This window comes from Aethalodelphis obliquidens, unplaced genomic scaffold, assembly GCF_003676395.1.
Source record: "Aethalodelphis obliquidens isolate GAN/ISIS:26980383/991018 unplaced genomic scaffold, ASM367639v1 scaffold17, whole genome shotgun sequence".
In the NCBI taxonomy this organism is placed as follows: Eukaryota; Metazoa; Chordata; class Mammalia; order Artiodactyla; family Delphinidae; genus Aethalodelphis; species Aethalodelphis obliquidens.
Window position 1 is genome coordinate 18,597,991 of NW_020837961.1, and position 24,258 is coordinate 18,622,248.

General features: G+C 36.8%; 1 protein-coding gene across 6 annotated transcripts in view; it reads left to right on the forward strand.

Annotated features, from left to right (window-relative positions):
- The window catches only part of BANK1 (B cell scaffold protein with ankyrin repeats 1), a 430,151-nt gene that overhangs the window by 139,025 nt on the left and 266,868 nt on the right, over positions 1-24,258 (forward strand). For all 6 annotated transcript variants that reach the window (XM_027117009.1, XM_027117008.1, XM_027117004.1 and 3 more), the window contains exon 2: positions 20,820-21,218. In XM_027117009.1, coding sequence (XP_026972810.1) covers positions 20,840-21,218 — 379 coding nt within the window. In that variant the 5' untranslated portion in view covers positions 20,820-20,839. The remainder of the gene's footprint in view (positions 1-20,819; positions 21,219-24,258) is intronic.

Consider the following 24,258-nt stretch of genomic DNA (forward strand, 5'->3'; position numbering starts at 1 on the left):
TAACAAAACCGAAACAGTCATAGGTACAGAGAACAAACAGGTGGTTGCCATAGAGAAGGAGGGTGAGGGGATGAGTGATTGGTGAGAGAGATTAAGAGGTACAGACTTTCAGTTACAAAATAAATGAGTCATAGGGGTGAAATGTACAGCAAGGGGAGTATAGTCAATAATATTGTCATAAGTTTGTATGGTGACAGATGGTAACTAGACTTATGGTGATCATTTTGTAATGTACAGAAATATCAAATCACTATGTTGTGCAACTGGAACTAACATAGTATTGTAGGTCAATTATATTTCAATTAAAAACTATGTATACTCTCTTAGTCAATTGTAAGTATACAATATGGTATTGTTCCCTGTAGTCACCATGTTACCTTTAGTCACCATGCTGTACATTGCTTAACTTTTAACTGTCATTTAAATTATGATTATAAATTGGAATTATAATTTAACCTTCATTTAAATCATGATTCTCTTTCCCAGATGTTTTTCTTAGGATTTCTTAAGTTATATTGCCAGTGTTCTCAGACATTTTCCAATGCTTATGTCACTTTAGTCCCTTGAATTTATCATGATACAGTGGAAAGAGCACAGTTTTAATATTTGGAAAGGGTTTTATAGCCAAGCATGTCCCTAGTGTTGTCAGCCATATTGTTTTTTAAACATTGACAATGTAAATTAACACTTTCAAGATGCTTATGGGCCCTGCAACAACAACAAAAAAATTTAACTTTATTAACTCTTCTAAGACATATTGGGGATGGTTTTGATTGTAGAAAATTTGGGAAATATAAGGAAGAAACATAAAATCCCATTTCAGTGTACTGCCCAGACTTCATCCTGTTTACATATTGGGACATTTTTTTTAACCTGTATGTATATAACATTTTTTAAAGAAAAATTGGACCTAAAAATAATAAAGAAATAAAACAATAGTTTTTAGGAACATAGGAAAAATTTTTTTTATAGAGCTTGATTTGAAGTCAGATAAGCACAGGATCAAATCCTGGCTCTGTCACTGATGGACCTTCCTCTTTCGCAAGCTATGCAACCTCTCCGATGCCCAGGAGGCATTATGTATATTGATGATAACATCAATTATTCAGGAGAATGATTGGCTCATAACAGTAACTCAATTAGTATCTCTTATCTTAAAAGAAAAACACTACAGAAATCAAAGTTGGTTTCTCTAGGCACTTGGGAGTGAGGATATTTGTCAAGAAAGAGTGGACTAATGCCTCTATATTCTTGTGTGGGAGTAATTATCCTTCATTTATTCTGCATCTCCTGTGCTAGGGTCCAGGGATATACACAAAGTTGGCTCCAGCCCTCAGGGACTGTATTTAAGTGAAATAGGATGGGACAAAGCTGAATAGCTCTGTTTCTTTTTATCTTCACTGTAATTCAACATCAGGTGACTCAGAACCCCTCAGCCTGCCTAGATCTGAATAATTCAGTCATGAGAACCAGTATGCAGGCCGAGCAACGGCTAAGAGTGTTTTCTCTGAGTATTCAGGGTGATTCCTGATGCATACCTGCTGTTCCAGAAAGTCACCACTCATTTTAGAATGCAGTCATGAGTACGGTCTCTAGGGACCGAGTTTTGCAAATTTCAGTCATTCTCATAAGACCTTCCCCAATTTTTGGCTCCCTTTTAAGAAAAAGCTTTTCTTTAGGCTAAATTTTTTTAGCTTAAATATGATATATTTTAAAAAATTATATCACTACCGTAAATGAAATGTCATCATCACTTGCCGTAAGTAGAAGGGGACCATACAAATAAACAGATTGAAAATCAAATAATTTTGAAAACATTGTAGCTAAGGAGAAGCTCTGGGCACATGGGTCACTCTGTCTCTGATCGTGTTGGAGTTCATGAACTCACAGGAGCTCCAAACTGAGACATAGCCCTTGAAGGAGTCAGGATTGGAGAAGTACTCTAAAGGGAATGACTTTCCCTCTGTGACTTGCTGTCACAGTGTCCCAGGAGTTTGCATCCCACCCACTGGCAAATGCTGTCTCGAAAGACAGATTTCACTTTCCATTAGATTGAAAGGAAGCTTTATTTAGAGCTGACAGGTGTCAGGCACTATGATAAATGCTCCACATACTTCATCTCATTTAATTCTCACAACAACCCGTTTCATAAGTAGTATTATCCAAATGTTACAAGTGGGGGAACCAAGCTCAGAGATGGTAGTTATTTGCCGAATTTGGGCTCATGACAGCCTTACCCCAAAGCTTGGCCTCTTGACCACTGTATGCCTCTCTGAAGTAAACTCATTTCATTCTCACACAAACCCATATATACATCCATGTCAGGCAGATATTCCTCCCATGTGAATATTTCCCATTTTTTAATCAATAAAGTAGCCATATATATAGAAAGTCATCTTAATAGAAACATGTACAACATAGAAGATGATATCATTACTTATTAGTAGATCCACTTAGAAACATTCTTTACAAGAGATAGAATAGACAACCACAGTTTCCAACCGATAATCATAAAAATTTAGAAAGTTTTGCTACTTTCAAGGTCCTTGGAGATGCATGAAGTAATAGGAAGTGAAATATCTACAATGAAATGCTAGAAAAAATGTCTTTAATGAAGGCCGTCAGGGTATTTAAAATAATGAAAGCTGTAATACATATGTGATTAAAATGTATTGTAAAATGCCTGCAGTAGAGTACTTTAAGAATGCAAGGCTAATAATTTTTTTTTTTCTTTCTTCTGTACGCGGGCCTCTCACTGTTGTGGCCTCTCCCGTTGCGGAGCACAGGCTCCGGACGCGCAGGCTCAGCGGCCATGGCTCACGGGCCCAGCCGCTCCGCGGCACGTGGGATCTTCCCAGACCGGGCCACGAACCCATGTCCCCTGCATCAGCAGGTGGACTCTCAACCACTGCGCCACCAGGGAAGCCCCAAGGCTAATAATTTGCATGTGCCTAATGCTTTGCATCCTCAAAGGAATTTTCAAACCCCTGCTAATTGACTCTTAGAAAATTCTTCTAATGTATCACTTGCTTTGACTCAATAAGAAATTTAAACAATGATCTTTTAAGCTTTTTAATCAAGGTTATCCTACAAACACTGTGTGAGGAGAAGCAGAAAGCATACTTGCACGTATATCTATCTGTTTTAATTCAGAAGGCTTTGGGGAAGGAAGGGATAGAACCAGAGCTGAAAGCAGTGTTCAGATGTTGTGGTGGACAGAATAATGGCACCCCAAAGATATCTATGTCCTAATCCTCGAACCTATGAATATGTTATTCACCTGGCAAAAAAGGATTAAGGTTGAAGATGAAGTTAAGATCACTAATCAGTTTACCTTGAGAGGGGGAGAGTATCATGGATTATCCAGGTGGGTTCAGTATATTCACTAGGGTCCTTACACGTGAAGGAGCAAGGCAGCGTGTCTCTTGCTGCTGGAGACACGTACTGTATTCTGTAACAGCTTATGGAAAAACCCGAACGAACTTTTTGGGCAACCCAATAGCATGAGAAGGACTCAGCCCAATGTTGCTGGCTTGAAGATGGAGGATTGGGGCGAGAGCCAAGAACTGTGGATTGCTTCTAGAAGCTGAAAAATGCAAAAGAATGGATTCTTCTCTGGCCCTCCAGAAGGAACATAGCCCTGCCTATGTCTTGGTTTTAGCCTAGTGAGACCCATTTCAGACTTCTAACTTCCAGTACTGTAAGATAATAAATTTCTGTGGCTTTTAAGTCACTAAGTCCGTGGTAATTTTTTACAGCAACGCTAGGAAACTAATACAGATTTCTAAACACAGGTGGACTCAACAGGAGCAAAGAATTGCATTCTTTGCATGAATACCACAGATAAGACCCTATCCATCAAACATTCATACACCATCAGCCTAGTTAAAACACTGGATGTAACCGTGAAAAAATTAACTGTTATAAAACATGATATCAGTGTAACCCTGTAGTAGTCATCCTTGGTAAGATAGATACTTATTCATTATTGAAACATCTCTCTGGAATTCACTGTTGTTTTAATAGAGAAACAGAAAAAGAAAGCTCCATTATTATTTGTTCCCATCCAATGGTTTTACCAGTTTAATAATCCTTGTTGTTAATGCTGCTGGCCACTGCTGCTCTTACAGTTTTTACTAGTACAGATATGTGAACTTCTGCAAGGTGTTTACTTTTTCAGTGCCTCGTCCACCACAAGTGCAAAATGAGGTAAGAAGAGCACTTGTTCACAGGGGTGCAATGAGGTTAAAAGAAATCAGTGCTTGTAAAACACCAGAACAGTCATTGGCACATATTAGGCACTCACTACATTTTGGTAGCCTTAATTATAATTATAATTATCATCATCATCGTCATCATCCACTGCCATGCATATCAATGCTGGATACCAGGCCTGAACCCGGCATTCAGATTTAGTATTTTATCTCTAGGAATTTGGGGTCAGTATCTCCACGTTTTCAGGTAAAGAAAGAGAAATAATTTAACCAAGAAAAAACTTAACCAGGTTGAAGAACTTTAAAATGATGGAGTGAGGACTGTTCCTGAAATATTTGGCTAAACTTCTGCTAGGCTTGGTGCTAGATGCCTTCTGCTTTCAATACGCAAAGCTCTGTTCCGTCTCAACCGCTCAGAGGACAAATATAGACTGAAAGACAACTGATTTAGATGGTAACTCCTTGTAAAAGGTCACTAATGTTATTCTATGCTCCCACGTTGTTTTAATATCCGAGAACATGAACCATTTTTTAACACTAGTAGGGAATTATTTTGATGCCATTTTCTCCTAATGATAAAAATTGGGTTGGTGTCAGGCTATTTTGCCATGAAAGGAACCATATGGAATAGTTTTAGGGGTATTCTCTTGTAAAAGTAAATTGTAGAACATTTGAAAAATAGAGAATAAGATAAGAATAAAATTATAGTTATACCACAGCCCTTCACTAAGAAATAAGTATTGATAATATTTGCCTGGAATTGTAAGTTCGTGTGTACATATGTGAAAGAGCTCACATTTTATGTATGGTCTTATACTGTTCACAGTGGTTTGCATACTGATTCATGATACATTTTCAGATTTTTTTTTTATGTCAAACAGAGACTTTGTAAAATTTAAATGTTGTTTTGGATGTATACATTGTTCAATTCTGCATTTTATGATACTTAAGGATTTATTGGCACTTTGTTTCCAAGACTGTGTTTCTAATTAACCCTAGGACAAATAAGATTCTTTAGCCACAGGTCTTAATGAAATACTAAAATGAACTACCTTGTATTAAGGTAACTTGTAAAGATCCATTTCCTTTTTTTAGTACATGAATCCCATTAAGGGTAGGAATTGTGCTTCATAATCTTTATATTAAAGTCCGAACAATTGTTTTTTATAATAATCATTAAATGATTTTTAAGTAAACATATAAAAAGTATAAATGATTAGGGAATTGATATTGAGGCATTTTAAATCAACATTATGGTACTTACGGATAATTGTGGTAAGTTATCCTGTTGAATTTCAAAATAGCCGATCTGAAGATCCAAGTGATGAGAGAGAACTATAAAATGTTAGAGTAGTGAGAATCAGGATCATTGAAGGGTAAGGATGATGTCTTGTTAAATATGACTGTCCAGAGGTACTAAGAATTTCCAATGAAAGAACTGTATCCTCCAACTGTGTCTATATTTTCAAGTATCTGTTGCTGATTTTCAACTTTGCTTACAATTTTAAGCTATATTAATATATAGGAATTCCTCAAGTTCAACTGGTAAAATTTTTAAATACTAATATTATCTTACTCTTACAAGCTCAGAGAAAAAAATATAAGGGAAAATTCAGTATTTGAATAGCTTTTTCTCTACACTATATTTAAGTGTAAGTAATTAAGCAACCAGATTCAATACATAAAATAGATTACTAAAATTGTTTAAGAATAAATGTAAAACATTTATTTTCATATATTCTTTTTTTTTTTACGTCTTTATTGGAGTATAATTGCTTTACAATGGTGCGTTAGTTTCTGCTTTATAACAAAGTGAATCAGTTATTCATATACAGATGTTCCCGTATCTCTTCCCTCCCTCCTACCCTCCATATCCCACCCCTCCAGGCGGTCACATAGCACCGAGCTGATCTCCCTGTGCTATGCGGCTGCTTCCCACTAGCCATCTACCTTACGTTTGTTAGTGTATATATATCCATGCCTCTCTCTCCCTTTGTCACAGCTTACCCTTCCCCCTCCGCATATCCTCAAGTCCGTTCTGCAGTAGGTCTGTGTCTTTATTCCTGTCTTAGCCCTAGGCTCTTCATGACATTTTTTTTTTCTTAAATTCCACATATATGTGTTAGCATACGGTACTTGTCTTTCTCTTTCTGACTTACTTCACTCTGTATGACAGACTCTAGGTCCATCCACCTCATTACAAATAGCTCAATTTTGTTTCTTTTTATGGCTGAGTAATAGTCCATTGTATATATGTGCCACATCTTCTTTATCCATTCATCTGATGATGGACACTTAGGTTGTTTCCATCTCCGGGCTATTGTAAATAGAGCTGCAATGAACATTTTGGTACATGACTCTTTTTGAATTACGGTTTTCTCAGGGTATATGCCCAGTAGTGGGATTGTTGGGTCATATGGTATATTCTTGACATAGCTCTGTGTTTAAAACTTTTATATTATATAGAGCTTCAGTTTTTGATGGACAGTATCCTTATACATTTTAATAAGAGAGAAGGAATATAGAAAAAATTGTAATAATTCTTCCCAGTTCTTCATTTTCTAAAATCATCTTTCCTTGTCTAGTAGTTTACATTTTTATGAGAATTTCTACGTAGATCTTATTATATTATTCACTTCTAAATGTTGAATATTAATGAAAGCAGTCCCGTCAGGAATTCTCAATGCTTCATTATTTCAGTTCAGAAAAGAGTTTGGAATTCAATCTTGTACAAAATGTTAGCCATAGGTAAAGTAATTGAACATTAATTTTTTAAACGTTAGCTTTTGTAACCTGGTTAGTCCCTGAGTTCTAGGCTGTTAATTTTCCTAATATGACACCTGGTACATGAGAATTAATAACAGTAAAATAACAATTTTTATAAAAGTATGAAGTAGAATACTCATAAAATTACTTTTACTTAACCACACATTATATTATAAAATCTGCCCCCATCACTATCTATATTACTTTTTATAGTTTTGGATAAACATCATAAACACAATGTTCATTTCAGAATTGCAATCTAAATTTTAGATACGTAATTTCAAACATTGTATTCTTTGGAAATAAGTGATTTGGCCCTCATATGACAAAAATCATTTTGGTAAAATAAGACAGATTTTGAGCAAACAAGTTAATGATTTTAGTGAATTGAATTATGCACATGCATTTAGTTCCTTAGTAAATAACATTATAAGCCACTTGGATTTTTTTTTTCCTCATTAGGAAAGACTAAAATCTTCATTTTCTTTTTTTACATCAGCAAAACTTGAGTTGTAAGTATCAAGTATGGTACTAGAAATACTAACAGCATAAAAATGACTCTAGAGCAATTTTCAAACTCGAGTAGACATAAGAATTTCCCCAGTGTTTAGCTGCACCATGGATGATTCTTCCCTTGGTACCAATCCCAGGAAATAATGATTTTATCAAACTCCCAAAGTAGTTCTGAGGCAAGTAGGCCCTTGACCACATGATGAGAAAAGAATGAAGTTGCAATGGGGCAGTGTGGCTGTTATTAAGTGCTGTAATGGAGTTGAGGACTTTTATAGAGGCACCCAGTATTTTGATCACTTGCAATTGTTTGATCTCTACCCAGAACTCATGATTACTGCGAGCATGTGCCCCAATAGACCTTGGATTGCTTCCGCAAGTGGTAGGAGACATACTTTGCTCTATCTCCTATTTCCCTTCTGGTCAAGAATGATCACAGGAGGATGCAGACATCAGGAAAGGGTGGGGGATTATATGCTTGCTGGTATTGCTTTCAACGAATGAGCAGAACTTCATTCTCTTCTTTGTTTCAGTATGTCCATGTATTCTAGTTTTCTAGCCATTTCTAAGATATTTTACAATGCCCACAGAAAAATGTGAATTTTAAGATAAACTTTCCACAGAGGGTTTTGCTAAAGGTATGTTCTTACTCAGTTATATTCTTATATTGTGACCTCATATGTAATTCTGCACATAATAAAACTGTTGAAAGACATTAGTGTCTTTCTGATAAACACTTGCCAGTATAATTAAGTTGCACGATTGCACTAAAGATTGAGAACATGGAGTGTATTTACTGTGTCCTTGGTTTATATACTTCAGTAATAGTGACAAAAACGCATTCGTTTTCGTGAAAGGAATTCAGAAAGAAAATTATAAACTGTTTGGTCATTGCTCTCAAGCCATGATTAGCCATGGCTACTTAATCATGGCTCTTTTTTCCTACCATTGCCACCATCTTGTGTTTTGTAAAGAAGAGGTAGAGATGGGAAGTGAGGGAGACAAAGAAACAAGGGAATGCCAACACAGTTTTCTCCTGCTCAGAACTAGGACAGCAAAATTAGATTTGCCAGTGAAACTAAAGTCAATTCTCTTTTTAATCTGATCAACTGATCATGTGCTTCTGTCCACTGAAAAGCCCAAGGAAAGGACCGCAGTTTTATTTCATTTTCTCAATAACATTGCCTGCAGTGTGCTTTGATACCCAAACCAGAGTTGACAGTAGATGATGGGGATTTAAGCCCGCCTCTGTGACCTACCATTGGTGTGACCTTGGGCAACTCTCTCAAACTTTCTAACTTGTGTCTTCTCAAGTATAAAATTTTGTTTTTGACTTATATTGAGTTAAAATACTTTTCTTAAAACTGTAACACTCTGAATAGCAAAAAACATATCGTAATATTCATGTGAATGCACTTTGTATATTATTACAATTGAATGGGATTTCAGTGTATGTTACTTTGAAATGTGGCACATTTACAATCAAGTGTTGTTACCTGATTAGTTGCGAGGCTCCCCTGTAGCTGCATTGAAGCCCCTCTGGCTTGGGTCAGCGAATTCTTTCCTGCTCGGGTTCCAGCTGCCAATAATGAAACTGAGTTTGGTGCGAGCAGGACAAGCTTTTATTCAATGGCTTGAATGGGAATGGAGAAGGAGAGCTCATGCTCTAAAGGCACCTTCTCCCCTTTAGAGAGAGGGGAGGGGAGTCAGGGAATTTTAAGGGGTAGGAGGCAGACAGGTCATCAGGGCTTTAGAAAAGGGGCCGAGATTTCCTGGGGGTAGCTGGGGGCCGCTGGGCACGCACAGGCTTCCAAGTTACTTCCGTGTGTAAACACGGCATCCATTGTGCCTGGCAGAGCACAAATCCCTCCTTTGGGCAGAGATTGTAGCATGGTAATGAAGCAAAGGTAACTTTCAGACACCTTCAGGTTCCATCTGTGCAGGCGCGGCCCTGTGGTCAAGTCAGAGCTGGTTCCGGGTGGTTGACCACTGTCTATCTCTCAAAGCATATGTCTCTCAACGTACAGCTGCAAAACATCTCTGCCAGACACCAGGTACTTTTGAAACAAACACAGAGGTAAATCAGGGAAAGTGTCCTTTAGCTCTCAGGGGTTGGTATGGAAACACAGAGATAAATCAAGGCTAGGAAAGCAGTGACTTTCAGCCTGCTTTGCCCACTATATTGAATCTAGCCAGTTCAGTCTGGTTTTGTCACTGGTCTTTGTGGCATCCTGTTGATAAAACACAGCTAGACTGTATGGTTAAAAACAGTTTCTGCGCTTGGGGGCTGGGCTGCTTAGCATGGGTGACAAAGCCACTTTTCAGTAAAAAATGTCAGGGACTTGTATCGAGGATGGAGGTGGGGATGGAACCATAAATATCCTTCTTCAATGCTTAAGTTGTTACGCAACTGAGAAATAAGACAAAAAGAATAAAGCAGAGGGGAAATCGAATGTTGTCTTTATTATTGATAAAATTTGCATTGGCTAATGTGGTGTATATCTAACTTGCTTTTGTCTAAGCCACAAAGAATGTAAGGATATCACTGCATGGAAAAAAAGTAACTTGTAGTCTCATGTTTCCAAGATATATTTTCTTAATTAGTAACCTAGTTAGGGTTAATGAAATGAGCATATTCTTTTCTACTCTTTCTTCTTTTACTCAAAGTAGATCCATAGTTCAGGCCTTTTCTTCAAAGCAAGTGGACAGTTAGAGATACTGCGCAAAGTTCTGCCACCTGGGAGAATTTCCTTTCACCATTCTCTTCCAGGGACGACCATGGGTTCCAGGGTTGTAATGCAGCAACCATTCACTTTGGCCTAGTGCCAATATATTTTCAGACCCAAGGCACGTAGTATTTGGTTTTGTTTACTATTTTGGGGTTTAACAGTTCCAGAGACATATTTTTTCCCTTCCTCCCAAAATATCCTCATTCTCTGTAAGGATTCTGCCATTTGCTATGTATATGTATTGCCACATACGTTCCAGGCTTTAAAAACCCACAGGATATCTCTATGGGCCCACTGGAACCATGATTAGATACACCCCCAAGGCAAGAAGTTATTTATCATTACACCTGACTTCCATAAATTCCCTTTTACCAATGTGCTATTGGGCATTTTGGGTCCACGAAAATGGTAGTATACATGGCTGCAGGTCTCTGGGGAATGCTTGGGAAAAGATATGGTGTATACATGTTTAGCAGCACAGAAGAAGAAGAATCCTTTCTCAAAGGGACTTGGTCTTACCTAAGTTAATGGGCTCTGAGTCTATAAGCCGGATGGGAGGCTGTGAATCTCCACTATTGTAACTTAAGTCAGTTTCTGCACTCAAACCTAGAATTGTTTTGTTTATAAAGGTGAAATCGAACCTTCATAGGCTATGCAGATATTTCATTCCTAAGGACCCTCAGATCAATTAGTTACCATAACAGATCCCTGCAGGAAAAACACTTTGATTACTTAAATTGCCTGTGATAATGAAGTGCTGCCATTTATCCTCTACCAACCCAGACTTCATTATTCCCCCACTGACATCAAAAAGTTCAATTTGGAGGTCCGGTTCTCATCATTGTTTCCAGGCTACAGAGGACAGACAGTACAGAGCTTCTCATGATTGAATTTCTTAATGCTTAGTGAAGGGAATGTCGGAATACTCTAGGGCAAGGGTCAGCAAACTATAGCCAACAAGCAGAATCCAGCTGGTGGCATCTTTGTGTACAGCCTGTAAGCTAAGAATAGTTTTTACCTTTTAAAGAGTTATAAGAAAAGAAAAAGAAGAGGAGGAGAAGAAAAAGAATGAAGAAAAGAAGGAAGGAAGAGAGGGAGAAAGATAAAGAGAAAAGGTGAGAGAAGAAAGAAAGAAAGGAAGAAAGAAAGAAAGAAAGAAAGGGAGAAAAAAAGAAAGGGACAAAGAAAGAAAGTGAAGATATCCTATGTGGCCCACAAAGCCTAAAGTATTTATTTTCTAGCCCTTTACAGAAAAAATTTGCCTCCTTGACCTCTTTTCACCATGATGGTAGGCAAGTTCTAGCATTGTAATCACATTGATTGTAGGCCATTACAGAGTCCAAGCTTTAATTATACATTCTATCGACTGTTAATGCCACTCAGGTACTTGAGATAACACATTACATTCTGACTCCTGTATGAATATAACCATATTGACAAGTTCAGTTGGATTCAATCCTCTGTTTCGCCCTCCTGGTCTAATAACTCTTAAAATCCATGCCATACATACTTTCCAGACTCATGCTGATATATATTGGCAAGGCCCTGTAATAATTTCTGTGTTTGAAATAGTTTCTCTAGAATATTCCTTTCACTTATGGGATCTAACTTTAGTTATTGATAATAAAGGCAATCAGTGAGGGATGCTGGCATGGTTACTGAGAAAAGTTGACATAGCTTGTAAGGCAATTGCCTCAAGTGAAGTTCCTGAAAACTTTTAATTTTATTTTGTTTTTGTGTATTTGTTTTTACAAGGACTACAGGTTCACTTGGTTAAAAAAGATCCAGGGACATTTGGAGGGTTTTGCCTGCTACTGGAATTGTAGCTCTGTCTGTGTGAATGCATGCTCTCTGGGACAGAGAAGCCAAATACCAACCCCCTCCATATCTGTAATCCCTGTTGCCGCCACAGACACTCTATCGCCTAAAACTTTCCCCTCCATTGACACTCCATCCAATCATACCATTATGTCATTATGGTGCTTCTGCATGCCATACACTGCCAGTGTACTGTTTTCCCTTGATGAGGGCTTGCTTGTGTTCTCCACAACTATGAGAGCAATCCAGTTCCAGAATCCATCTTATAGAGTCTCTTTCCTCTGGTCACTCCTAGTATCTGTATTTATTAGGATCCCAGCAAGAAACAGTGCCACCATCAAAGATTTTTAACTGAAAAATTTTAATAAAGTGATTATTTATTAAGATGTGCAGGGCTGAAGAACCCAGAGAGGGCCAGTGAAGCATTTGAAGAATAAGCAGGAGTCCTTTACGCTGCCAGTGAGGGAAGTGGAGGAAAGATGGTTGCTAGAGATGCATGAAAATTGGAACCACGGAAGAAAGGCCACAGAAGAGCTACAAAAGAAAATGGCCACTGCTAAAATTAGAATGGGGGAGTGAGTGACAGGACCGATAAATAACCCTGTCATTCGTTTCTCTCACCTTCTGGTGTTCTGATGGTGCTTTCCATTGGAGTGGGCATGGGAGCCTGGGTGATGTAATCCATAGGGAAGAAATCAGTCTGGAGAGATCAAAAAAAATATTCAGGTCCTAAGGCGATCATTCTTTTTTTTTCCCAATATTTTTAAAAATAAATTTATTTATTTTTGGCTGAGTTGGGTCTTTGTTGCTGCATGCGGGCATTCTCCAGTTGCAGCGAGAGGGGCCCACTCTTCACTGCGGTGCGTGGGCCTCTCATTGCGGTGGCTCCTCTTGTTGCGGAGCACGGGCTCTAGGCGCATGGGCCTCAGTAGTTGTGGCACGTGGGCTCAGCAGCTGTGGCTCGTGGGCTCCAGAGTGCAGGCTCAGCAGTTGTGGTGCACGGGCCTAGTTGTTCTGCGGCATGGGGGATCCTCCCGGACCAGGGCTCGAACCCGTGTCCCCTGTATTGGCAGGTGGATTCCTAACCACTGAGCCACCAGGGAAGTCCCAGGAGATCATTCTTGAGTGTGAATTGGAGAAATGAGAAGCACCTAAGATGCTGTGTGAGGATACTACTCCCATATTTAATTGATTCTGATAATTTTTTTTGTTTTAGGCTAGTCAAATTCTCTGAAATCAGAATTCATCTTATGGTCAGTGTTGTCCAATTCAGTAATCTATAATGGCAATAAAAGGAGGGAGAGGGTATGGACATTGCAGAAATAGAATTCCATAAATTTGAACTAAATAAGTTTGAAACATATTAAAACCTCCTTACAGATCTAGTATCTTTTATGTTTATAATTCTTTAAATGAACTATTAACAATTTGTATTAGTGATAAAAAGTGATAGAGGTGGGAGCTGAACATTTGTAGTTTATATATGAAGGGGTAGGAGGTCTTCGCAAAATAATTCTGTAACAATTAACGCCATGCTTTCTTTGCAGAAAAGAAGAAAAAAAATTCTCTTTCAAGGTTCTGTGAAGCATAGAAGCATTTATTTGCACCTTAAAAGGAAAAAGAAAGGGGAAGGTCTGCATTTGTATAAAAATAATTTTTGCTGGTCGTTGTTCTTCACCATAGCTGAAAGGTGTAATCTTAAAATGTGTTGGTACCTTCCTGTATTTGAAAAGAAGAACTAAGTTAATTAACATATATGTTTATAGAGATTTCCCCTGAAGAAGACCCTAAGAAATGAACATGAGTACAAGCAGTTTATTTAAAGATGAGTCCATGAAGCACTAGTCAGAGAATTGGGAATGTGAGACAAGAAAGGGAGAAAAGCCGATACTGTGTATATTAATAAGCAGAATAATGTGATGAGCAGGTATAATTCAATACCACTGGGAATCCTCTAATTACTGTGTAGAACAAACCTCAGAATTGTCCCACTGAGGGATGGGGAAGCTGACCTGTTTACACCTTGACTTCCATCCCTCATTGACTGAGGGTTGCCTCCCAGCCCTCCGTGCACTAAATCCCCAGCACTTCTGAGCTGCTAGGCAGGCGCACGGGCTGAGGAAGCTCCCTCAGCTCCAGAGAAAGTCCTCAGGCAGCAGAGCAGAGGTTGGAAGTGGTCAGCGTGCTTAATAGCTGAGCATCAAGCTGAAGCTAGTGGGCCAGGAAGATGTGGGTTGTGTATCAGCAGTATCTGCCACACAGAAATATACAGAAAACACCTGGTACTTTTTGCCACTGTGAATAAGTGAAATTAATCAACTTTCCTGGAGGAGAAATATGAGTTATAGTGTATTTTGCTACCTTAATACCTTTGGAAATTTTCCTCAGTTTTGTTCCCCTGTTGTACTAGTTAGAGTACAAATTAGAGTATAAGACCAATTCAGTTATATTTACTATAGAATTTGAGTAATGATATATATTTGTGTGTGATTAGATCAAGATTAATGTTCATGTTATCACTACTGAGTCCATTATGGCTATAACTCATTTCTTTGTAATTTTGTTTCTTCTGCACTTTGGTTACCAGTTAGAAAAATATAATATTGAAAACGTGCATCATGCCATCTTTCTCCATTATGCACAGACATGGTTAAGAGGTGGGATCTTATTCAAAAAGAAGAAAATCTGCCATTTTGAGCTGTGCATATATAATAGGAAGGATTTGGATGTATGGCCAGTCTCATTCTTTTGGCAATATGTAGTATAATTCATTCTCATAGCAAAAACAATTATTGATATCAATTATTAATACACATTTCCTTCAAGCTTGGAGATTTGTTCAGTATTTTGTAAGATAAATAAATAAGGCATCATTATGGAATCTGAAAGAACACTTTATAGTAGTTAGATCTATTTTGCTCCTACCATTGTAGTATAAGCTGTCCTTTATGTTGCTAGACTTGAGATTTACATTTTAAATAATGATTTATTTGCAGACCTTAATGGCATCTTCAATAGCAATTTCCCTTTATCTTGATGACGCTTTCCAGGAATGAACATTTTGTGCTTCTGTATTTCAGGTTCATCCTTTATTGTTTCATTTCACAGCCTATAAAATCTGGCCAACATTAATGACAGTAACCCTCCTTAAACAAGCAGAATAATGATTTAGGTTTGATGTAGTTTAAGTGTATAAAACAAAGTGCATTGCAAGGCCAGTAGGCTCCTCTTGAGAAATCATAGAGAACTGTTGTTGGGTCTACAATGTAACTGTTACTCAAGGACAAGCTATTTTCTAGAATAAGGCCCCTTTATTAACTTTTTGTATTTTGACCCAACATGCTTTCATACAAAAAGATTGGAAGGTAACCTAAAGACCAATTACTATCTTCATAACTGTGACAAGTTAATCAATGTGATCATCAGTAAAATAAAAATAACAAGGCCAACTCCATACAGTTTTATGAATATTAAATGAAGTAATGCATGTTAAATGCTTAGGAATGTACCTGGTCCATGGAACATCTCAATAAATAATATTTGAGAAAATTAAAGAGTAAAACCCTGAGATCATTTAACCCATAGAAAAGGAAGGGCTAACATTTAATGCTAGTCTTTGTTTCTGAAAACTGTCCAACAGAGTTTACTAAGTACAAGTCAAATATAAATTTTAAAGGAAGGCACAATTTTAGCACAAGAAAAAATGGCCGTAGAGTATGCGAGAGACTTCCTGTCTAATTTTCTTGGGAAGTTTTGAAAGATAGGTTATGATTGTCTTTAGAATTGATTTCCTATGGTAGTGTGATATCCAACCATATAATGTGGCAGTATTCATTCTGTACTTCAATGCATCCTCATAGCCTAATGTATAATTTTATTGATTTAAGTTTTAGAGTCCGGAAGGAAGTTTTGTGAGTTCTTCATAGACAACGATACTCCTGGAGTATATGGTTTATTTCCTCTTTTTTCCCTGATGGGAAACCAGAGGAGCTTTCACATACTTTGCATACTTGATATTAACTCGTAGGCTGCTTCATAGAGACTAATCTAGTTCATATCACTGCAAAGAATCTATTTTAATCTTTTAGATAATGTTACTGTGTCCTCTACTGTTAAAGGTTAAAAGTACAGACTGTAGGGTCAGACTGCCTGCATTGGAGTCCTAATTCAGGTACTGATTCAGTTTTCCCATCTGTAAAATAAGAGTAACATTTGTACCTTAAAAGGGTAGATTTTGAGAATTAAGTGAAATAATATGTATAAAACAACAAGAGTCCTAGTTTATTTTAAGCACTCAATAGTTTATTATTAGTTTTATATTTACCCTAATTATTTTATAACTAAACAGCAGTTTACTCTGGCTATATGCAATATAAGGAAAAGTCTTCCTCTGCTGTTCCTCAAACATAAAAATACTGAATTATGACACTATGTTTGTGTTTGTTCAATAACTATTTAGTTAGCATTGAGGCTGGGTGAAACACTACATAGAGAATAGCAGAAGTATGCTGATGATTCCTACACAACTTGTGTACGATTCCCATATGTTTTCTGCCAGATATTTTTTCTCATTCTGTATATGTAAATCTATTTTTAAATTTTTGTTGAATATCTGTTCAAAAAATTGTGCTAGGCATTGTGTAGGAATCAGTGAGTTGAAAGAGGAAGCATCTTCCTTGGGGATACTATTTATATCATGAGAAAAGATATAGATAATTCAATAAAAATGCAAAAGCTCTCAAAATCATTGTGGTTAGTTAATTGCTACATCAGTGGTATAGAAAATACATGCTCTATATCCAGAGTGAGAAAGATAAGTGTGGAATATAAGAGTTTTGGTGTTTTATTCTTTGTACTCATGATAATACCTTACAAACTAAATTGTTAAGAATGATTACTTTGTTTTATACAGTAATACAATTTTACAACAAAAATATAAGCTATATGGAAGAGTCAGAAAAAGGAAATCATACTTCTCTCAAAATTTTATCTCTCACATACAACTGTTGCTAACAGTCAATGGAACTATGGTGTATTTTGAGTAGATGGGCAGGATTATTTAAAAGTGAGATTATTTATTATTGCTTAAGAAAAATGATGAAACAAAAAATAGTAGAAGAATTGAGTCACTTTTTATTCAAATTTAGGCAGTGTTAAATAGCTGAATTCTATGAAAGATGATGTTAGTGTTTTATACTTTCTCCTCCACAAATACTCAGTTTTCCCATTCTATGGATACTTTCATTTCATCAGGATTTTTAACATTTGCATTTTGTAGTGCCATCATAATCCCCTTGATACTTAGTCTTTGATCCGTATGTATATGTATTCAACTTACCATGTGTTCTTTTTTCCAAAGTTTTTACATTTTCATTTTGCTTACTTTGGTTCTTCTATTTGCTGACTGGGTTTTTTTCTTTATTTAAATTTTGATTATAGTTACACAGGCATATTGAACAATGATAAAACACCTATAATGAAAAGCAGCAGTTCTCTGCTCTCTCCCGCCCCAAACACAATTCCATTCCCTATGGGAACCTTAAGAACCTCATTATTTCAAATTATCTTGTTGTTGTTGTTCTAGTTCATGTTTCTGAAAGATACATTTATACTACTATTTCTTGATTTACTAATTCTAACATTACCTATTGTTTTCTGAAATATGCTGGATAAGGATTTCAATCTATTAGTCTATCAGACTCTTTCCTTATTCTCTAGTATATTTAAATCTCAACTTGTAGTTAAATCATTAGTTATATTTTACATTATTATGATTGTCTTAGTCCATTTAGGCTGCTTTAACAGGATACCATAGACTTGGTGGCCTAAACAATAAAATATTTATTTCTCACAGTTCTGGAAGCTGAGGTCACAGTGCCAGCAGGTCAAATTCTGGTGAGGTCCCCCTTCTGGGTTGCAGATTGCTGACTTCTTTCTGTGACCTCACATAGCAGGAAGTGCAAGGGACCTCTCTGGAGCCTCTTTTATAGGGGCACTAATTCCATTCACGAGGGCTCCACCTTTGTGACCTCATCACCTCACATTGGCCCACCTCCTAATACCATCACACTGGAGGTTATGATTTCAACATATGGGATTTTGGGGAGGACATAAATATCCGGTGCATACAATGATTATGTACACATTTGCACTGTTGATCCAAATAGTATATAATGATCCTGCTTTCTTTTTTGTTTTGTTTTGCTTTGTTTTTCTGCAATTAATTTTTCTTCTTTCTTTTGTATTTTACATGTAAAAGATTATAATGTACCTATCTTTAATTTTTTTCAAAATGTCCAGTCAGAACTGTCAAACTTCTGTTAGCATTTTTTCTCAAATTTTCAAATATATGATACAATCTTACGATTGTTTTATTTTCTTTGGATCTCCCTCCCAAAATGCTCCATTCATCTCTTATAAGTCCCTTTGCCTCTTGAATAGCTACCATCCTGAAACTTCCTTTTTCTTTTGATACTTTAATTTACTTTTTAATTGCCATATAATTTACATGCACAATCTAAGATATACAGATGAACAGATTTATATATATGTATACTTTGTGTAACAACCACTCAGATCAAGATATAGAACATTTTCAGAACCTCAGCAGGCTCCCTTTTATCTGCTTCCATTCATTAATCCCACTCCCAAATATTCTGATCTGTATCGCCATGAATTTTTTTTCTATTTTTGAACTTATAGTAAATACAATCCTTCAGTATATACTTTTTCTTCTTTCAGTCAACATTATATCTTTGGATTCATCCATGTTGCATGTAGCAGTGGTTCATTCTTTTTTATTGCTGTGCAATATTCTGTAGTATGAATACACTATAAAATTATTTTTGTAAGAGCTATTTTATAATTTATTATAATACGCCTTTGAAATTGCTCTGAAAAAATCTACCAACCTAATATTGTTCTCCTCTTGAATGACTTGCTTTTCTTTCCTAGATATATGAAGAGGTTTTATAATAATTGTTAAACCAAGTGAAATTTAATCAAGATGTTTTCTCTAACAGTTTTTCCATAGAATTGGTTCATTTTTCTTCCATATTTTAAGGATTTTTAAAAATTATATTTTAAAACTTTTAATGCATCTTTTGTTTTCTTCTACTTCAGGTTTTGGGATTATCTTTATATTGAATCTTTTCCTTTTTTGGCTCTTCCCCATATATATCAGATTTTTCACCAATTGCTTTAATTTTATTCTCTCTTTTTGTGTTTACTATGAAAATATGAAGCTTTACTTTGAGGCCAGAAATGAAAATATTATCTGTGTCTAAGCTAGTCATTGATTTTTCTAATTTATTATCTGAGCAGTGGTATTGCTTTGGCTCTCAATTTGTCTTTTTATCTATTTGTTATACCCTTTCAAATGATTCTTTTAAAAATATCAAATCAGTATGTCTTTAAACTTTGGTTTTATTTAATCAGTGGTTTTTTAATACTGTGAGGGACTTTTCTTGTGTTTCTCTTCCCTGCTTATGATTCCTGCTAGTCTTTTCATGCTGTGTTACTTTCATTATTATGATGATCATATATATTATTATTGTTAATATTGTTGTCATCGTCTCTTTCAATAACTATGAATTTGTATTGCTAATCCTTTCATCTTGCTCACGATTCTCTTAGCTCAGTCTAGGCTTTCTATTTGCTTAATATTGTGTGGGTAAATTATTCCTTAAATTCCCCTCCCTAATTGCTACTTTTTATTTTCCCTCCAAGCTATAGTTTGAGAGACAAAATCTACATTCCAGTCAGTTTTTATGGCCTGAGAGAAAAGAGGAGAAGAAGATCTGTCAGTGTGACTCTCAAGTTGGAGGTGGTGGATTGTAGTCACTAATGAGACCCTGTCTGCAAGGCCCCTCTCCAATGCCCAGGGATGCTCTTGAGTTCCTGTGCAATTTGACTGGCTTTACTGACTCAGCTTTGAGCCTTGACTTGTTTAGGATTCAGCCTTTCCTGCTTCTGCAGACACCCCCAATCAGTTTCCAGCGGGGGAAGAGATTCATGACCACCCTGGTGGTTTGGGTGGTTTAAAAGTTTTTTCATCAGTGCTGGTTTAGGGTGTGAGATAGGTTTACGATTAGTACTGCCTCACCAGAACCTCTGATTTATTTCATCAACAACATTTTAGTTTATGGCATGAGATAATACCCCCTTTATTTGGTTTTTGCTATTGAATTTTTTTCTTTTAAAAAATTTTTATCTTGTTGGTTTTCTGGCTATGGAGTTATGTACTCTGTCTTGATGTACCCATCTTTACCTAGAAGAAGGATTTTAAAGTCCTTTAATGTAAATTGTCTTATTTCTTCTCAGAATAATCCGATTCATTAGGTAGGGCTTATTTTTTTTTTAAACCTTCATTTAGTTGGTGAAGAAACATGGCTGAAAGGAATTAAGTACCATAATCTAGGTAAAATTTTGTGGTTACTGGCAGAGCCATGCCTAGTAGCCCAGCATCCCTAATCCCACAGAATATTCTTTCCATTCTATCTCAAGGCCTCTCATTTATTTCTATTGAGCTTCCTAGATTAACATTTGTGCAGTGAGTACAGTGTACCCTTGCACAGAGCATGAACTCTGTGTTGCATCTGAAGGATTACTTTACTCCCATAGGATTCTGATGGGGATAATATGAATTATATTCTTGGTCTCTGGTATAAGCAAATTAATTTATTCCCTAAAGAGTACATTTAATTCTTTGAAAAATAATAATATAACCTGCTGTTAGCATGTCAAATATAAGAAAATTAATTTATTATTTTCTCCTTTCCAGAAAATGCAAAAGACATCATCATGATATATGAAGAAGATGCTGAAGAATGGGCTTTGTACTTGAGAGAAGTTTTTTCACATGTTGTGAAAAGGGAAGCAATCCTGTTATATCACTTGGAGAGCTATTCTCTTCGGGATTTGGAATTGCTAAGTTTAAACTCTTACAAGTGTAAACTTTTGATATTATCAAATAGCCTGCTTCAAAACCTATCTTCAAAGAAATGTCAGTTTCTAGAAAACGTACTGCATTCACCAGAAAGTGTGGTTACTCTGCTGTGTGGGCTGAAGAGTTCAGATCATCTTTACAAATTATTAAATATCTCTGGAGGCAGATGGGAGATCTCAACTGAGCAGGAGCCTGAAGACTACATCTCTGTAATCAAGAGTATCATATTCACAGGTAGTGTTGCCAAACCTTATTTGTTTGTTTTTATTTACTTATTTTTATCACAAAAAATCTGAAGTTTTTTTGAATCAATGAATATCTGATGTTGGGATGAAGAAAAATGAAAGCCAACTTTATTTAATGGTATGTTACACTTTCCTCAAAATGCATGAAGGTTCTTAATTTTTAGCTTTATTCCAGTCAAGGCTTATCTGTTCAAAAAATGGTTTAAAATTATATTTCTTAGGGCAGCCCGTATGAGATCATACTTGGTAGAACAAATGTGGTGTGCTAGGTTATATGTCAGTTTGGTTCTGGAAGCTGATTTCTTAGTTAAGTAGTGAGGCTGGAGTTAATGTTGTCTACCCTAGTATTGGTGCCATTCAGCAGCAGTCCAGGGTTTGAAGGTCTGAGTTATTATAGAACTGTAGAATTTCCCTTGTGCTGATAATTGTATGATATCATTACTGTGGTATGATATACTGTTATTTTCATTAATTTTAAATGACAAATTTAGTTTTAATCATTGAAGCATTGCGTTAAAGGGCGGAACACAGGGACCTGTTCATTAATTAATTACAGTTTCATGTAATAGTCAAAACTCTGAAGCTTCCTAGTGTTGAAGCTTCTCCCTCCCCCAGGGCTTCAGCCTTGGTGTGGGAGGGGTGCTGTGCTCAGCTGCTTGCCTGGTTTTCTCACCTTGCCTCTTGCCTTTAACTTCCAGTGGTTTCCTCTCCCACAGAAAAGAGGTGGGGTTCTTATCTTCTCCTGGCCGCATCACATATTAAGTGCTGGCTCTTTTTCTTGGAGCATGTTTCTGGGCTCTGTGGAGATCCCCTCATTCCCAGGGGGTGTCTCACCTGCAGTTCCTCAATGAGATAAATGTTTCCTCTCCTCTAAGTTCCTAGTTGTGGTGGTCCACCCCATATAGAGCCTTAATATTAATTTCTACAGCTTCTTTATATGTCTCTTTTGGTCAAAGTCACTGAGATATCTCCCCGCTGGCCCTTTCTCACACCTGGCCTACAACTGTCTGTAAAATCATTTGTTTTTCTTCTGCTGTGACAAACTCTGGGCACACAAGCCATTCCCAATAGAGCCACCACCATCCTGCCCTCAGAGCAGCAATGCACCACAGCCTCTTACCTTTAGTCATTTCCAAGCATGGGTCTAGCCTGAGTCTCGGTGTCCTGTAAAGCCAGAGAACACCTGTCAGTCCCAAAGGCTCTGCTGGAAACCCTTGTCCCTCTGCTTGAGGATGATGATATCCCTCAGTCTTCCCTGTGGAGGATGGTGGGACTCACAGCACATCAGCAACTCTTTAAAGAATCCTCTCCCTATTCTCCAGCATTCCAGCCTCTTCAAATTCAATACTTCTTAAGCTTTGTTTTGGTTCTCTATTGTTGCGTAACAAGTTACCTTAAACTTTAGCAACTTCAGACAATGATGCTATCACAGTGTCTATGGCTGAGGAATCTAGGAGCAGCTTAGCTGGGAGGTTCTGGATCAGGATATCTCCAGAGGTCGAAGTCAAGCTATCTGGAGCTATAATCCCGTGAAACTTCCAGTGATCACTTGGGGAGGATTTGCTTCCAACAGGAGCTTACATTGTTGTCAAGTTTGTTATTGTTTTTTAACCAACTCTTGGATGGAAGTCACCTCTAGTAGATTCCCGAGGAAAAGCAATGTTTCTGAAATCTTGCATCTTCCAGAGTGTTTGTCTCTTGTCTTATACTTGAAGTGCAGTTTGACCATGTTGCTCTTCTTTCTTCTAGCGTTGTAGAATTTAGGGAATTCTTATTTGCCTGGCAGACTAAAGGATTCTTCATTTATATGTGAAGTCTAGTGACTTCACTAGAGTGTTATCCTTGTGCTGACTGTTTGGGACCGTTTTGCCCAGGGATGTGGTTACTTTTTGTCTTTATTTTCCTTTCTTTTGGGGGGGGGGGTCTTTTCCCCAAGATGTAGATTCAATATTCTTTTATTTCAGGAACAGTTTCTTGATTCATATCATTAAATGTTTGCTCTATCTTATTATTATGGTTTTCTTTTTCAGGGATACCTTTTATATGTATGTTGGATTTATTTTTGTCTGTGATATGCTCTACAATTTCTCTCTAATTCTTTTTGATTCTTTATCAGTATCCATTTACTTAGCTTGTATTTATCATTTCAATCCTTGCTACTTTCTTGTGCTTTCAGTACTCTCTCTTCCCCTGTATTATTTCAAATTTATCCTTCATATTTATGTTGCTTTTACTTTTTTTGTTGTAACATTTGGTTGAGCCCTGGAAGCTTACAGTGCATTTCTTGTTCTTATCTTACCAACCTCACCCTGACACCCTGTATTTCTGCACTACATAATTGCTTCAAAAAGGTGATTGCAATTCATTACATTTTAAAACTTCACGGTGAAATGTTTGGTCACAATTTTCCACTTCTTTTATGGCAATATGTTTTTAGTATGTGATTCTTTATGTATAATTGGTTTTCTCTCTTTCTCTCTTGTAGCATCTTTATATAGATCCTGTGCTGGTCCAGTTTTTCTTTTGTATCACTGAACAAAGTGAGTTTTTCTTGGTCTAGCTAAGGGAGATAGAAAATGTGGGCTTTGTTGTTTGTTCTTTTTTTTTTCTCCCCCCCTACAATGAAAGACTTTACTTCTCTGTTTGTTTTCACAGATATAGACTACTTTCTACACATATGTCTTTTCTATATAGTTCCTCATTTAGCCTCTCTTTTTCTGCTTTTTGGAACCAAACCACTTCCATAGATGCTTCTACCTGAAACTATTGCATCATGTCTACAATATAAAAAGGCATGGACCCTAGCCTTAGTGAAAGCTATGTTTGTTAGTTCTTTTTGAAATCTGATTTTGGAACCATTCTTTTGACCTGGAGGTCTAAGAGTTCACTGTTTACCACTTTCAATAAATAGGACATTTGCATAATTGTTTCTCATTCTCTATGTTTTGGGATGATTTGCAGGAATAAAAAAGGGGAAATGTTGACTCTACACTATAATTTTCAAACTGGCAGTCGTCTAGTTTCCAATC